Source organism: Syzygium oleosum, unplaced genomic scaffold, assembly GCF_021117445.2.
Source record: "Syzygium oleosum isolate NSW1041296 unplaced genomic scaffold, Sole_v2.1 Sole_v2.06, whole genome shotgun sequence".
NCBI classification, from domain to species: Eukaryota; Viridiplantae; Streptophyta; class Magnoliopsida; order Myrtales; family Myrtaceae; genus Syzygium; species Syzygium oleosum.
Genome location: NW_026607490.1, coordinates 1,038,305 through 1,056,098, shown reverse-complemented (window position 1 = coordinate 1,056,098; position 17,794 = coordinate 1,038,305). Strand labels below are relative to the sequence as shown.

The 17,794-nt window shown below is 41.4% G+C and overlaps 1 protein-coding gene, 2 long non-coding RNA genes and 1 pseudogene across 3 annotated transcripts; 1 reads left to right on the top strand and 3 right to left on the bottom strand.

Moving 5' to 3' along the window:
* Nucleotides 1-2,904: 2,904 nt before the first annotated feature.
* Nucleotides 2,905-3,459, bottom strand: LOC115669314 (disease resistance protein L6-like). Its single transcript, XM_030590548.2, has one exon. The coding sequence runs from the start codon at nt 3,457-3,459 to the stop codon at nt 2,905-2,907; it is 555 nt and encodes a 184-aa protein (XP_030446408.1).
* Nucleotides 3,460-6,281: 2,822 nt separating this feature from the next.
* LOC115664268 (uncharacterized) lies at nt 6,282-17,170 on the bottom strand (annotated as a pseudogene).
* LOC130138333 (uncharacterized) lies at nt 7,879-10,046 on the top strand. Its single transcript, XR_008816736.1, has 2 exons — nt 7,879-8,332; nt 9,720-10,046. It is a non-coding gene; the product is annotated as an uncharacterized LOC130138333 (long non-coding RNA).
* LOC130138334 (uncharacterized) lies at nt 10,330-11,463 on the bottom strand. Its single transcript, XR_008816737.1, has 2 exons — nt 11,326-11,463; nt 10,330-10,762 (listed from the first exon to the last, which is right to left on the bottom strand). It is a non-coding gene; the product is annotated as an uncharacterized LOC130138334 (long non-coding RNA).
* Nucleotides 17,171-17,794: the final 624 nt, after the last annotated feature.

Sequence of the window (17,794 nt, the reverse complement as noted above, 5' to 3'; positions counted from 1 at the left end):
CATAACTTGTGTACGGCGCTCACTTTGGTGCCATAAGTTTTTTGGATCACTTTAGTGCTAAAATTTTGAAAAACGATCACTTAAGTGCTAAAGTTTTTGAAAACGATCACTTAAGTGCCAACTCCGGTGCCGTACACAATTTTTCGCCGGAAATCCGACGTGGCATTTTTTTATTAATTTCTGAAGCCGACGTGGCTCGCGGAGATTGGCACTTAAGTGATCGTTTTTCAAAAATTTGAGCACTTAAATGATCGTTTTTAAAAAATTTTAGCACTTAAGTGATCGTTTTCAAAAATTTTAGCACTAAAGTGATCCAAAAAAACTTATGACACTTAAGTGACGTTTTCCTCCGACTTGGCACCAAAGTGATCCGAAAAAAGTTATGGCACCAAAGTGATCTCCGTACACAAGTTATGGCACTTATAGTGTCCTTTTGCCCAAGAAAAACCACCACGTAAGAAACCAAAAAAATTAAGTGAAGAAAAGTGTTCTTGTTTTTTTACCGAAATTAAACTACTAAACAGCATTTAATTTTGCGAGCTCATGTTTTCGAATGGTAATCGTGTTCAAGAACACTAAAAATTTACCACTACATTGTTATTTCACTTACAACAAGAAAAATTAATTTCTATCCAGTGTCTTGAAATATATATATACACACATGTGCGCGCGCCATACTCTCATGAGGGCAAAAGTACACCACAAGTGCCATAACTTGTGTACGGCGATCACTTTGGTGCCATAACTTTTTTTCGGATCACTTTGGTACCAAGTCGGAGGAAAATCGATCACTTTAGTGACTCCGGCCAAAATTCCGGCCAAAAAGCTGACATGGCATTTATATTAAAAAAAAATGGTATGACTTGTACACGGTGGAAAATACGTGGCTTTTTTTCGAATTTTTTAATTTTTAGAAAAATAATAATAATTAAAATAATTAAAAACAAAAAACAAAAAAGGTGTTGCAGCAGCGGCAAGGCTCCCTCGCCGCTGTTGCCGCCAAGCCACCACCGCCGGGAAGGGCCGGCGGTGGTGGGCGCAGTGGTCGGCGAGGGTCGCCGGCCCTTGGCCGGGGCCCGGCGACCCTCGCCTCGCCCAGCGAGGGCCGGATCCGGCGAGGCGAGACCTCGCCGTCGCCTGGGTCGCGACGGCGAGGCCCCGCCTCGCCTTCGCTAGGCGAGGCCGCACCTCGCCGTTGCGACCCGGGCGACGGCGAGGTCGGCCTCGCCTTCGCTGGGCGAGGCGAGACCTCGCCGTCGCGACCCAGGCGATGGCGAGGTCCCGCCTTGCCCGGCCGAAGGCGAGGCGAGACCTCGTCGCCGCCTCGGGTCGCGACGACGAGGCGCGGCCTCGCCTTCGGCCGGGCAAGGCGGGACCTCGCCATCGCCTGGGTCGCGACGGCGAGGTCTCGCCTCACCCGGCCGAGGCGAGGCCGACCTCGCCGCGCCGGGTCGCGACGGTGAGGCCCCGCCTCGCCTCGGCTGGGCGAGGCCGCGCTCGCCGTCGCGACCCAGCGACGGTGAGGTCGGCCTCGCCTTCGCCGGGTGAGGTGAGGCGAGACCTCGCCGTCGCCCGGGTCGCGACGGCGAGGCGCGGCCTCACCTTCGCCGGGCGAGGCGGGACCTCGCCGTCGCCCGGGTCGCGACGGCGAGGCGCGGCCTCGCCCGCCGAGGCAGGCGAGACCTCGCCATCGCGACCCAGGCGACGGCGAGGTCTCGCCTCGCCGGATCCGGCCCTCGCCGGGGGTCGGCGAGGGTTATCGAGCCCCAGCCAGGGGCCGGCGACCCTCGCCGACCACTGCGCCAACCACCGCTGGCCCTTCCCGGCGGTGGTGGCTTGGCGGCAGCAGCGGCGAGGGCTCCCTCGCCGCTGCTGCAGGGCTTTTTTTTTTTAAATATTTAAATTAATTAAATTAAATATAATATAATATTTTAAAAAAATACACGTCAGCGGGCTAAACGGCGTCGTTTTTGGTTTTTAATGCTGACTGGACCTCTCCGGCGAGCCGTGTCAGCGCCACATCGGATTTCCGGCGAGCCACGTCAGCATTGACACTAAAGTGATCGATTTTCAAAAAAGTTGGCACCAAAGTGATCTGAAAAAAAGTTATAGCACCAAAATGATCGCCGTACACTATTTATGACACTTGCGGTGTACTTTTGCCCTCTCATGAGAGTTTTATCCAATAATTTACTTTTCATAATCAATCTACCGAGTAGTCATATGGGTTATCACATGTCTATTTGTATGGACATTTGTCTTTATGATTATGAGGCAACTATTTCTTTCCCCTTTTTGCGTGGGTCAGGCCGCAACTAGAATTTATCCAAAGAAAAAGGCACGAACCGAAGGGGACTGGAACAAGATGGACTAAAGACTCGATAAGAGTTCAACGTTACCCTCAAAACTTGAGGAACATGATGGATTACAAACCTGAACATCCACTACAAGTTTAAGTTGAGGGAATAGAACAAAAGAAATGTTTGATCTTTGAATCAAGTAGAAGAATCAAAATATGATGTGTGGTTATTTACTGCAATATTAGATTTATTTAGTTCTTTTGACGTGGAAAGCAACTCTACAAATGCAACTGCATACAGGTTCATATCAATTTCTCTAGCATACATTTGGAATCCTAATACATACATGGATCAAAAGTTAGTATGAAAAAGATTAAGCAAAGCCAAATTTTTATACTGTGGAAATCAGGTCCAAAATGAAAATATAATAAAACTATTAGGTGAGAAAAAAAATGGATATGTCGTGATTAAGAAAAAACTAAAAGGAGAATTTGAGACTTTCTAGTTAAATTCAGCAAAAATGGGGTAGGACCATAATTAATGAATTTTTATTAGATCTGTGGTCTAATTGTAAAAAGTAAATTTCACATTCACAATTAGATGGTTACCCTGAATATTTCTCCAGCTCCCACCCCTTGGTGTCATCAACTTCGCAAAGAGCATGCCGCCACATCTCTACTTCCTCTGTGCTGAACTTTTTCCTCAGACCAAAAGACCACCACTTCTTTTGATCCTCCTTCTGTTGCTCCAACTTCGATATGGCATTTTTGTACAACTCCGTTTTTAGCTTGACATCATCAGGTTTCACATCATAAAAGATAGGCAATATCACCTTCTTATTCTCATCTTTTGATTTAGAGGTGTTCTCCACCATCTTCGCAAGCTCGCGGAGGCACCAGTGACTAGAAGCGTAGTTTGGGGAGAAGATTGGTATGTATAGCTTAGAGTTGTCAATCCATCGCAGAAGGTTGCCACTAATTATTTCGCCCGGTCGAAGCTCTTCGTCATCGATGAAAACGTGAACACCAGCATCTTTTAAGGCATGGTAGAGGACGTTGGTGAATCCACGACGAGTATCAAGCCCTCTGAAACTCAGGAACACCTGATACTCGCCTCCTAATGTGTTGCCGGTGCTCGTCCCTGCCTCTGAGTTTGCCATAGGAGATCACTTCGCAATTAGCGGGGTCATCGCCTCCTCTCTCTCTCTCTCTCTCTCTCTCTCTCTCCAGTAGGCACTGTTGAAGTAAGTTTTCATCGAGCACATCATACCGGGTATAAGTAATTTCGCACGAAGCCGAAGATGTTCAGCCAATCCCGAACACAAGCCGGTGACTTTAATATTGAAGTCTCGACGAAGACTTTTTAAGACTTATTAGAGGACCATTGAAATACTATTAATTTCACAAAGACTCGAGATATGAGCCAACTACCTATCGATTCGACAGATTAAAATTAACTTAGCTGACCAATAGATTCAGCGAGTTTATTCTGGTCTAATTCGGAGGCTGTATGATCGGTTCAGACATCAACAACAATGGTAATACAGTATTTCCAACTTGGAGAGAAGTGGCCTTATTATAAAAATTATGAAACATTTACTTCCCATCATGAACAGGACATGCTATGGCGACGTCAAAATTTATTGTTAGAAAATTGTTACACTTCAACTTTAAATATGACCCATTTACCATCAAATTGGATTTGCCTCATTCTCTGCAAAAAATGCTCCACCTGAGCGCTCCCTCAGCATATATTTACCATTTACCATGGAGTATTTGTTTTGATCTCTTTGCCTTTATGACTTGCCTTATGTTAATAAGCAAAAAAATTGCACAAATCTTTTGCAACCGTTATTTCTTTATTGATAATTATTAGGAGGTGAGCACCGTACAGATGGTGCAATTTGGATGTCAAACCAAACCAAACTACATAAGTATGATTTGAAGTAAAATAAAATCAACTAAATCGTATTATAGTCAAGAACCGACCACGGTCCAGTTTGATATTTTAACCATTTTTCTTCAAAAAGTACTCTTAAACCGAGCTCAACCACAATAAACTGTTTGGGATTTGATTTGGTTTGGCGGTTAAACCATTTTTTACTCACCCCTAATAACCATTTGTTTTAGGATAAAATAGCTCTATATTCGAATGCTATTTGTATATTAAAAAAGTGTCGGATCGTATCATCCAGAAAATCCTACATTTATTACGTCTATAAGCAATATGCTCAAATCTTTTGGAGTTGGTCTTATAGTGCTGGACATGGAAGCTTGGTCTTATATCTGTTGGGTAGTTTGGCGTGAATGTAGTGGAAGGAACTCGAGAATAATGATAAGCAAAGCACGTTGTAAACAATACGAAGGACACTATTACAATATGTTAACTCTCATCTTACAAGATACCTCTGTTACTCTCACGATAAAACAAATTTGAACAAAATGATCTTACAACACGTACTCTCTATCTTGACCTCTGTCTCTCTAAAATTGTTGTTCTTTTGGAACACCGGAGTTTAACTAGACAAGCATAGTATGACTTCTCATTTATAGGGTAATAAATTGACTTTGAGGACCCGATCATCTGCCCCACCCTTACCTTAATTGACATTTCAATTGGACAACAAATCTAACTAAAGTCCGTTGCATATATGCATGGTCCCGCGGAAGATGAGGCCGTCTTAACATCCCATTTTAGTGTGCCTCGAACCATTATATGCACTTTACCTCCCTTGCTCAAGTCCGTAAGCTTGTCCCACTGATTTTTTAGTGCTTGTTCCTATTTTACCACTCATAAAAAACCCGAGCATTGTGGCACAGTGCGGTTCTGGTCATTTAAAAATTCCCCTTTCTAGTTTGTACTTAATCACCCGCCCTGTTTGACTTGGCCAACACATACAACCAAGCTTAAGAAAGCAAAGCATATACAGCTAGCATAGCACCTGCACACTTCACCGCCATTGTCTCTGCGTGCCGGGACTCGGCCTCTGTTCCTTTCATTAATCCTTCAGTATACATTTTGTTTTCACATTTACTAAATCCTAAATACTATATACTCACATGTATTCAAGTAGGTGTTGAAGTTTAATAAATAGACGTGATCCATTATATCCATAAGAGTAGCTTTAACTCAGGTTATGACATTGTAAAATATGGTGAAATCATTGACTAATGTTCAAATCCGAGTAGGTAACTTTATAAAATAACGTTCTTGTATATGTCAATCATCAATCAAGTCTGGCAAAACACAAAATCATCACGTCATATTGCATTGTCAAATTGACAACTAACATTAAAAAACCGTACTTGATTGATATACCAACATTCACCACATTAAGATACCAACTACAACTAATCAGTCACCTATTAACTATAGTCTTGCTTGATTTTTGAAAAGTACCAACAACTTTTCTATTTTACTTCCAAGATTACTAACCACTTTAATAATCATCAACGTTTATTCTTGTGGCTTATCAACACTTTTGAAGTTATTAATTTTTATTGAAAATTATCTACCTTAATTAGACCTACGTACAAACATTCGTCATATTAATTACCAACTAAATTTAGTCACCAACCAACCATTTATCTTCTTTGATTTGAAAAGTATCAACTTTTCCAGAGAAATTTTGTAGGATCAACCATCAATTTTTTTTAAAAGTTTCAGCTAGCTAGCTGTTAGATGAATAAGGCCCGATTCGCTTCATATTTGAAATGCGCATTCACTCGCTTGACTCAATTCAAGAGAATCGAGTTTCATGTTATCTGCTCAACTATAATTTTATTAGAGATGGCAACATGCCCCAAATCAATTGACCTCTTATTTTTCAACACGTAAAGCAAATTGAACCTCGTCAGCCTAATTCCAACGTTTCAAAGAAATGAGGGAGCAACATAGAAAGTGATAAAAGGAGCAGCTGGGATTAATGAACAATGTGAAGTGGCCTTATTGTTTGAAACAATTTGCAAACATGCCCTTTCCAATCATACAAGGAAGGTCACTTCTTCACTTTCCCTACCAGTATAAAGGCTTTATAGACCACATTCCTCACCAGCTTTGTACCACCCCAAACCCTCTCAAACTCCCTAGCAACCCCTTCACTCAACATCTCCACTCCCCGTTCTTTCGCCGTCGTCACCGTGGACCACAACCTCAAGATCCCCAGGATTCCCTCGAAAGAAACCTCCTTTGGTATGTCAAGGGCCATTGGGTTCCCCTTGGATCCCAAACTGACACACTCGAAAGGGAACGGCAATGTCTTGTAATGGTCGAACAAGTGCCTGTGTTAGAATTTCAGTACGGAAGCATCGTGTTGAGGAAATTTTTCACTATCGGATCAAAAATAGGGCCGACCTGGATGGCTTGATAGCCCCAAACTGCAATCATGACCCCGACTTGCGAAGGACAAGTTTCACATGGGAGTAGAATTTGGGGAGGTCGAGCCAATGTATGGCTTCAGCCACAGTGATTAGGTTGACAGTTCTCGCCACTGATCATGGCTAACAGTTCGTCGTCTGAGATGGATAGCAGAGTGTGGATGTACCGAACATGGGGATGCGGGATGGCATGATTTAGCTGCGACTCGCTCATGTCCGTGGCAATCACTTGCTGATGATATTCCACGACCTACATTTGGCAAGGGAAATGATGCAAAGGAAACATGTGGCTAAGAAACAACACTAATTTGGATTCCGGGGCATATCAAGTTCGATTTTACCAGCATGGAAAATTATTATTTTCTTAGAACAGAATGGTATAATCATCTGCATACAGTAAGGGCGCGTATGATAATCATTATATTTTTCTATTTTTTTTGTTTTGCTGTTATCAGAAACAGGTTTGGAACAGAATTCGATTTTGGTGATGCAATTTCATTTTTTTTTATTTCTAAATAAATTTTGATTTCAGAAATAGATTTGGAATAGAAATGAGAAGTAAAATTTTTTCTACTTTTATATTTCTAGAACAGAAATGAGAAATAAAAACTCTTTTCATCGCTTGCCCTCACTACTAGCCAGCTGCCCACCCGCCAGCCGCCTCCCGCCGCTATTGGCCGTTCGCCCCGGCCGCCGTCTGCCGTCCTCCGCCGCCAACCGATGCCGGCAGCCTCCCACCGTCGGCCAGTGCCCGTCGGCCGCCTCCTACCACCATCCACTACCATTAGCCACCGGTCACTGTCTGCTGTCCTCTGCCGCCAGTCACCGTCCTAGCATTGATCTATAGCCTGGTAATTGTCCCATTTTAAGAAAATGTAAGGACGGTTTCGGTTTCTTTGACTTATAATACTTTTCCAATTTGACTGTTCGTCCCTTGGTACATTCACTTTTGGAGGAGGGAAAGGAATTGAAAGTTCTCACTCTTGAACATAGTTTGGGCATAACTAGGACACCTAGTTTTCCTAAATGCTCAACTTTAGAGAGATTGACGGCCAAATTCCCTAAAAAACCCCAAACTTTAGGTTTAGTACCAAATCTGCCCAAAACTTTTTTTTGTCTTAAAAAAAACCCTCAACTTTCATTCTAGTCCCAAATCTACCCTCGTTACCTTTCTGTCAAAAATCACCGTTAAGTCTTCTTACCTGGCAATTCCACGTCAGCACAAAATTCACGTCAGAAGCTGACATGGAATAACTCCAAAAAACGTCGACGTTCTTGCTCTGAATATTGAGGGAAAATTAGGATTTCCTTTGCTTCGTCTTCTTCAATTCGCTTTCAAAGATCGACAAAAAAAAAAAATCGCGCTCGAAGGGACAACACCGCTTGGTTGCTCCCTCCATCAGGTTCGTTCTCTACGCCACGAAGCCAGAGCCAGCTAGCTTCTCCATCCCCTTCTCCGTGGGTTAGCCTCTCTATCGTTTCGCTCGAAGAAATTGATTGCGGACAGGAGGGATTCCTCCGTAAATCGACCGAGTCGTGGACTCCAAAACGCTCGGTCTCTTCCTATACAAGCTCGAGCTTGGCCTCTCGGTGGAGAGGTGGCGGAAACTGCAATTGATGTGAGAATGCTTTCTCAGAACTTACGAGATCAATTTGGTATGCTATACCTCAGAACTTATCCGAGAGTCCCCTGCATGAAATTGAATCATTCCTTGTACATTGTCTTTCTGAATATGCTGCATATATGTGACTGGGTCAATCAAACGAAAATTAATTGTACATATATGTATGTGCTGAGATGTTTTCTCAATTTAGGTTAATTGATTACGATCGTCCTGAATGGGATTAGAGATTAGTATCAAATCCGAGCTCATTAATGTATCGTTTCTCCTTTAATCGAATGTATACAACCTGTTTGATGATATGTCCGTGAGATACAGTCATGAATTAATTCTTGGAATTGCTCAATCGGAAGATGTTTTGATATAGTCCACATGTTATTAATCGATTTGTTAATTATTAGACAGGATTCTTGATGTACTTTCATAGTTGCCGAGTACGCTGTTGAACTATCGCCATGGCTTTGTGCTTCACGTGTTTCTATGGTGACCAGTGATGGTTGCTGGTGAGCAACAGAGGGTGAAATTCTGGAATAGCAGATGTTGAGGGGTCAATTGAATTCCTTGCTGATAAGATAAATGGTGACCAAAAGTTGTAGGCAAAAGTTATAATGGTTAGCAAGGAATGCTTAGATAGAGTTCGTGGGATTTTTTAAGTGATGCCTTGAGTATGTCTAATGATTCCAAATAACTGAAGTCAAAAACTATAAACCATTCATTGATGAGTGTTAATTCAGTGAAGAAGCTCATGAAATCATTTTTCGTTTTGTGTTTTACCGAAGGATGGGAAGAAAAAGCTCCTGAATTTTCAAGTGAGCATTAGCCGATGGTTCTCTTTGGTGTATTTCAAGTGTTCCTCCTTATTCTGAAATCCTTTTACTTGAAAAAAACCTAATTCGCTATGAGCAACAGTTTTTTTACCATGTTCTGTGAAATTGAATTTGCTATAAGCAACAGTTTTTTGACGTTGTTCTGTGAAATTGAGTCAACCACCATATGAGGTATAGATGCAGCCCTATAAGCAACAGTTTCCTTTCTCATTTCTGTACCATGAACACTTCCGAAAATCTGTGTCATTTGCGTGCTTTTTGCAAAAAGATATATAAGAGTGTATATCTTCCCATTGCAGTATGGTATAAGAAGCCTGGTTTTGCCGAGTTAAACAGGTAGCAAAGAGAATCAGGGAAAAAAACTCAGAACAACTAAATGAAACGTCATTTAGCAGTTCTCTTCATGGAAAATGTTAGTTTTCTTCTCATCGAAAGTGTAGGTGACAATGTCGTTTTTCAAATCGTCTGTGGGATAAGGCTTGATTTGTTGTTGTTACTGCTGCCATTATTCAACTGAAAATATATGTACTTGGCTGCTGAACACATTGAAGCATGGACTCAAGTGACTCCAGTTTCTGTTTGTCTCACATGCAGAGAACACATTGAAGGCCTTGAAAGAGAAGGAAAAGGAGCAAAGGTGCCCGAGCTTGAGTCAAAGCCGACTGCAGCTGTGATATGAAGGATGCTGAAAAACCTTTATTGACACTGGTGCTTTGAGAAAGCATTCTCACATCCATGGCATCTTTTAGTAGGGGTTGAGTGAAATGAAATTGTGTTTTAGATGATGCGGAGCATCTTGTAGCTGTATTTTTAGATCTCTCATATTCTCTTTTCGATTTATTTGTTTCTAATGTTGGTGAAAGACATATTGAGTTGTAATCCTTGTTGATCTTGAAATACAAAAGTTACCGAATTAGTTGATGTGGAATTTGTCTGAATTATTTGATTGTCCTACCAATTTCTTCTCTCCTGTAAACTTGAGCAGCCAAGTCAAATAGCACAAACTGTTGTAACTGTTTACACGAAACATTTGCTGACGCGCAACTCAGCAAACAAGATTGCACAATATAACACCAGACTTTTGTATCTCCTTCACCTTCCCTGATAAGACCTTTTTATACAGCTAAAACCACAAATAATGATCCAACTTTGATCCTTCAACCAATCCCAGCACCATAGCAAGCACAGCTCAAAAGAAGGCGAAGGCAAAAATCTGCTAAATAGCATTAGATTAACTTAAACCGATCCACATTGTGTGCTGGAAAAGAGAGACATGCCAACATAACAAGCACAACTCAATGCATCGTACATAACCAAACCATCCCATATAGAAAGTTACATTACCATATCCTCACACCAGACAGTACATAGCCATATCTACTTACAAAAAACATAAAAACTAGCACTTTTCTGTCTGCAACAAAATCTCCTCATCTAACAGCAGGCACTGAATATCCACTAGCATTTCTTGGTCCACAATTTCACAATCCACCACCGATTCCAGATTGTTGAGTGCATGGAGATTCCGAGACATCAATTGAAGATTGGCTTATTGAAACTTGAACATTCCTTGCTCTTGTTTGTTCGTTGGAGAAGGATGGACCTCCGATGTCAATAACTCTATCACTACCGGGCATCTGCAAAGAAAAAAAAAAAATCTTACATATGAACTTGCTTTTCTTTTCGATATACATTTAAAATTAGACAAAGATATTATCCTTAAATATGAATTCCCAGTTTCAGACATGAAAAGTCCATATCCTTGTCGAGCCTGAAGATACAAAATGAGCATGAAAAGTCCGTATCCTTGTCGAGCCTGAAGATACAAAATTCGAACATAAAGAGTCGACAATTGAATGAACCCACCATTGCTTCTGATTCAACCTAGTAATACTCCAATTTTTTACGAGCAAAACTTGCTAGCAAAATGATGATCAACCTGCAATTTCAATGTCAAACACATTCCACTGGTTGAAGCGAATTGTAAACGACACAATTCACATCATAAGAACAGTTGACTACCACAACAATCAACCAACATTCTTGTGCGATTGAATTATGTTCAAGAACCTAGAATCATACATGTAACAGGGATAGCAAAAATTGAAAACATCAAGATTAATGCACGCATACTTCATCAAAAACGATAAAAGTTAAATTTAGGGGAAAAAAAGAGCAAAAGAAACGGAAGAACAAATACCTGGTTAACACAAGGGTTGATCGCAGTTTCCGCCACTCTCTCCACCGAGTGACCGAGCGCGAGCCTGTATAGGAAGAGATCGAGTGCTTTGGAGTCCACGACTCAGTCGATTTATGGAGGAATCTCTCCTGTTCGTGATCAATTCCCTTGAGTGAAACGATAGAGAGGCTAAGCCATGGAGAGGGGGATGGAGAAGCTAGTTGGCTCTGGCTTCGTGGCGTAAAGAGCAAACCTGATGGAGGGAGCGACAGAGCGGTGTTGTCTCTTTGAGTGCGAATTGCGATCGATTCCTTCAAGCGAAACAAAAGAGAGGCTAACCCATGGAGAGGGCGACGGAGACGCTAGCTGGCTCTGGCTTCATGGCGTAGAGAGCGAACCTGATGGAGGGAGCGACTGATCAGGAGCGACTGAGCGGTGTTGTCTCTTTGAGTGCGAATTTCTTTTGGTCGATCTTTAAAAGCAAATTGAAGAAGACGAAGCAAAGCAAGCCCTAATTTTCCCCCAATATCCAGAGCAAAAACGTCGATGTTTTCTGGAGTTATTCCATGTCAGCTTATGATGTGGATTTTGTGCTGACATGGAATTGCCATGTAAGAAGACTTAACGGTGATTTTTGACAGAAAGTTAACAGGGTAGATTTGGGACTAGAATGAAAGTTGAGGGTTTTTTTTAAGATAAAAAAAAGTTTTGGGCAGATTTGGGACTAAATCTAAAGTTTGGGGTTTTTTAGGGAATTGGGCCGAGATTGACTCTTCAACATTGTGATCCTTTGGTGAAAATTGATTGCTCGATCGGGAATCTAAGGTGCCTGATTCACTAGAATATTAATTCGTACAAGAAACTTAAAGAGTGCCCGGGGAAATTGGAGATCTACTGAATTATCATTACTTCATTACTCATCTCGATCCTTTTAAAAAAAAGGCAAAGTATATAACAAACACACAACGCATGGACCAGCAACATCATATGCGAAGAAACCGACAACGACAACCCACCAACACAAATATAATACTCAGATCGAGACCACAATAAAGGTCTAGCTTTTGATTGTTCTCTGCCTTTTTTCTTCTATCGTCATAAAAAATCGAAAGATTCTCGACTTCAATGTACAAAAAACATGAGCAATCTTTGTCGTTTTTGCTGCAGAATCTCAAGGTCGCTTATGCCAATGCTGGATTTTGATTTGGCCGAGTGGAATTTGATAGAAAATTAGGGTTCCAGTTGCGAGAATTGGGGATTCTAATGGACGAAGGGGTCGGGCGAATTGGGGTGAGTGGGGTGGGGTTGGGTTTGTGGAGTGTGGAGGTGGAGATCGATTAGGGTTTCTCCGCGGCCGATTTGAGTGGAATGTGATGGAAGAGTTTAAATTGAGGAAAATGTGAATTCTTATGGGATCGGATGAAACAAATTGGGAGAGCAATTAGGGTTCCTATGTGGATGATTTAGGATTTCGTGGCTTAGGTTCTTTTTCATTTCCGCGAAATGACGTAGTTTTGCTTAACTTCTTTCATGTCAAATGCCAGCCGTGTCATGTAGGATGGTCAACGATGACTGGACCACCATGTCAGCATTCTCAAGGCATAGTGACAAAATTACTACATTGGAATTTCATCAAAATGTGTAGGACTAAATAAACAATATTGAAATGTTTAGGATTGAATTAACATTCGTACAATAGGTTTAAAACAGATTTGATAATTTTCCCTCATCATTAACTCCTATAAAAATCTACCAAAATTTATTTTTATAGCTTATCAACGGCTTTTAAGTTTCTAACTTTTATTTCGAATTACCAATCTTAATTTGACCGATATAGCAACATTCTCCACATTAAGATACCAAAAAATTTTAGTGACTTATCAACATTTTATCTTGCTTGGTTTTGAAAAGTACCAATACTTACTTAAACTCTCAAGATTAACAACTACTTATATATACCAACACTAACTCTTGTGACTTATCAATGCCTTTGAAATTACTTACCTCAATTTGACTGACATACCAACATTTGTCACATTATGATAGCAACTAATTTTAATCACAGCACCTTCTTATTTTGCTTGATTTTGAAAAGTACCGACATTTCTATATTCTTGCAAAAGTACCAAATACTTTAATAATCTACTAACACTAATTTTTTTGGCTTTCCAACTCATTTTAAGTGACGAACTTTTGTTCAAAATTATCAACCTTAATTTGACTGACGTACCAATTTTCGTCCCATTAAGGTACCAACAAAATCTTGTCATTCACCAACATTTTATCTTGGTTGGTTGTGAAAAGCGTAAACATTTATTTATACTTTCAAGATTACCAACTGGTTTGATAATCTACTGACATTTAATTTTGTGGATTATCAATGCCTTTAAAGTTATCGAATTTAGTTTGAAATGATCAACTTTAGTTTGACTAATGTACCAACATTTGTCACGTTAAAATACTAACTAATTCGCTTGTGAAGGACGTAGTTCATAAATGATGTCATACTGTTCACTGAACTCCGATGCCAACAACTTACCTTATGGACACTAAGGGCCCGTTTGGTAACGTGCCAAATAGTGAAAATTTCTGTTCTTTTGTTCCCAGAAATAGTTTGGGAACAGAAATGCGTTTGGTAAACTTTTTGTTCCTCGGCACATTTTTGCAAAAATTTGTGCCGAGAAACAGCTTTTGAAGAGAAACAAGAAGTAAAAAAAGTTGCTTCTTGTTTCTGGCACAATTTTGAGAATCAGTTTTTTTCTTCTTTTTCTTTTTTTCTTTTCTTATTTTGTGGTGTTGTTCTTGGTCGAGCCGGCCGCAGTGAACCAGCGGCCGGCCACTCAGACCGGCCACAGCCCCAGGCCGGCGAGGGCGTCACGGCCCTCGCCGGCCGCCGGCGGAGGTGAGGGTCACCCTCGCCGGCGAGGGCGAGGGCCGGACCCTCGCCGCTCGGGCGAGGCGGCCTCGCCCAGATCGAGCGAGGCCGAGCCTCGCCGTCGGTCGCGACGGCGAGGTCGGCCTCGCCCGCAGAGACGGCGAGGCTCGGCCTCGCCGTCGCGACCCACGGCGGCCGACCTCGCCGTGGGTCGCGACGGGCGAGGCTCGGCCTCGCCCGGCTCTAGCGAGGCCGAGCCTCGCCATCTCCGGGCGAGGCCGCCTCGCCTAGGCGGCGAGGGTCCAGCCTCGCCTCGCCGGCGAGGGCGACCTCGCCTCAGCCGGCGGCCGGCGAGGTCCGTGACGCCTCGCCGGCCATGGCCAAAGAAGAAAGTAAAAAGAAAAAAAAAATTTTAAACAATTCAAAATATTATTAAAATATTATTTGGGAACAGAAATTTTATGTAGTTACCAAACGCATTTCTGTTCTTTTCTACTCTAGGAATAGAAATTTTGGACATTTATCAAACGCCTTCAAATACTCAGAAATTGTTTCCGGGCACAGAATCAAAAAAAATCATTTCTGTTCAGAAATAGCGCCCGGGCACAGAATGGTATTCATGCGCACCCTAAATCCTCATAGCAGAGTGAATCCCTGTTCAATATGCATTCTTTTTTCTCTGTAACACTTGTTTCTTTCAGTGATTTCGATTTAAGCGTGATGAAGGGTCTGATAGCTCTATAATCAAGCCATCAGTTAAGCTTTAAAGTTCTATGTCAGGGGCACAATTTTCTCGGTTTTTCCAATTCCACGATTCTAATAGAAGCCACAGAAAACTTCTCAAGTTGAAAAACTAGAAATGCTTGCAGATACCGTCTAATATGCTTGATAAACATGTCATGAATCTCGCCAAAGGATACGGTTGGAAAAGGTAACTCATTTTGTCTGAGGTGTCGGACCTGTAAAAGCAAGGCATCATCAAGTTCTGTAAGTTCCGTCAGTTCGAATGACATGATTATAAATATTTAAAATGGATCCATTCAATACTTAAGGTGGATAATTGCAATGAGCAAATGCCATCGAACATGAGATTGGTCATTAATTGCATGTTTTAGTATCAGTTTTAACACATAAGTAGCCAAAAATAGCACTCAGTCAGTATGTTGGTGAGAATTTTTTTTTTTTGGTCGTATGTCGAGGAGTTCTGATGAGATTATCTTCTATGCGACTGTCCGTAAGAAACTCCTTCAAGTGGGCCTTCCAATTTTATGTTTGTATGAACCAACAAAACAAGGGAAAGGGCGATGTTGAGTGTGTACAATCTGTGAACAGTAAGTAGAAGACGCACATTGTATGTCTCCAGCTTGTAGTAGTTCGCCTCCATCCTTCAAGTTTGATAAACTGCCTAGCCTTCTCATAGAGTAGCACTTTTTGACAGAAAGCTTCTCCAATGATTCCAATGCACCGAGAAATCGAATTTCAACTAGCCTTGCGCATGAAGATACCTTGGCTTCTTTCAGTTTCACTGTGCTCGACAGAATGCACAATCTCTCGAGGAGTTCACGCTCCGACATGGTCAACTTTTTCAACTGCGGAAGGCAATCGAGCTGTATTTCATTCACTCAGAGTATCAAAGAGCCTCAATTCTATCAAGTTTCTCAAGTTCGACGACAGTGAATCCATTGAATTGACATTCTTCAGTTCCAACTCCAGCAGAGAAGATGGAAGTTTCCTAAGGGTTCGCTGGTCAAGTCCAGTTAAAGTAAGTTGGCTCAGCAAAGGAAGAGAACTCAACTCTGTAGGCGGTGAGGGAACATTTAAAACGCACAGCTTCAACTTGTTCAGTTTGGATAACTTCCCAATCCACTGTACAGCACAAGTTTAAATTATATTTGAAGCGTGCCCATTTTCAGAGCCATCAGATAGGAGCAATTCAACTAAATTAGCAAGGTCTGAGAGTTTAGGGACTATCTGCAGCGACCAACATTTCAGACACAAAATGATCAAAACTGTCGGGAAGCTCCGGCAAGTCTCGAATCTCATCACAAAGGCACTGTTGAAGTACTTTTTCATCTAGCACATTGAACCGGATGGAGGCAATTTCGCAAGAAGCCGAAGATGTTTTCCAGATCTCGATACAAGTCGGTCACTTTGAAATTGAAGGCACGATGAATACTTTTTAACACTATGGCCACGTCAATGATTATTATTAGAAAATTATTACACTTCACATATTTAAAAATGACCCATTTGCCATAAAAAAACGCATATATTTACCATTCACCATGGCGTATTTGTTTTGATCTCTTCGCCTTAATGACATCCCTCATATCATCATTATTTATATTTAACTACTCATTGTCTCATAAAATGTGCCTTTATGTTAAAAAGCAAAAAAATTGCACAAAACTTTTATAACCTTTATTTCCTTATTGATAACTATTAGGAGGTGAGCACGGTACAGTTGATGCAGTTTTGATGTCAAATCAAAACCAAACTAAACTACATAAGTATGATTTGGTGAAAAATGAAGACAACTAAATCGTACTATAGCCAAGAGAGAGAGAGAGAGAGAGAGAGGACTGACGCCGAGGGCGGCTTGGCAGTTGCCGGTGCCGACGTCCCAAGCGAGGGAGTGACGAGGAGTGCGAGTAGCAAGCGTGGAGTACCAGTGTGCCGGGTATGTCGGACGAACGTCCACGTAGATCTCCGCTTGCTTGCTTGTCGAACAGGAGGACCCCCCATCTGCTCTCTCTCTCTCTTTCTCTCTCCTCCACGTCCTCCCGATGAGCCTCTGCTTGCGTCGTCTTTGCCTTGGGTCTTGGATTCTATTTTGTTAATTGCACTCCCCATTATTAAACTCTAAACTTTCCCTAGATTTAGAAAAAGAAAAGTTAGGAACAATTAGACAAATAATGCTATTTTCTAATCACCATTTCATCTGTATTATAATTGTACTTTTTAATCATAAGTATTATACTTTATATCCATTTACGGTTTAAGTCTCTTTTGGGGAAAATGCGGGCTTGATTTTAGTCCTTTCTAACAATAAAAAATGTTGACTCTTGTAAAAAGTTTTTCTCATTGATATACTAATTTCTGTCTAGATTGAGTTTCACCGTTTTTTTTTTAATTTAAATCTTAGAGCTCGTACACTTTTTGACTTTTTTTTGTTGAATCATAAACTTTCAAGACTTTCACAACGCTCAATTTTGATATGTAGATCTTCATATATTTTCACACGAATTTTTGAAAAATTCAGATAATATTTTTAATTTTGGCGGGAAAACAATAAAATACTGAATTTCTACTTAAGTGCAATTAATCAAGCCCAATTTGCAGTTTTCATTGGAGGGGAATTCTATAGTCCAGTATTAGAAAGTACATGATGTAACCACCCAGCTCAACTGGTCCACGTCAGCCAAGCTACCAAAAAGAATACTCTCGGTAACCTTATAAGGTGATGATCATTTGGGGGCAGCATTAACTTACAAATCACTCAACAAAATCTCTCCCAATAGATGTGGAACTTGGGATGTCACGTGCTCCTCCACTTAAAAAGTGCCCTCGTTAGTATTGGCCCCTATTGCCTAATGACACTCCCCTATTAGATTC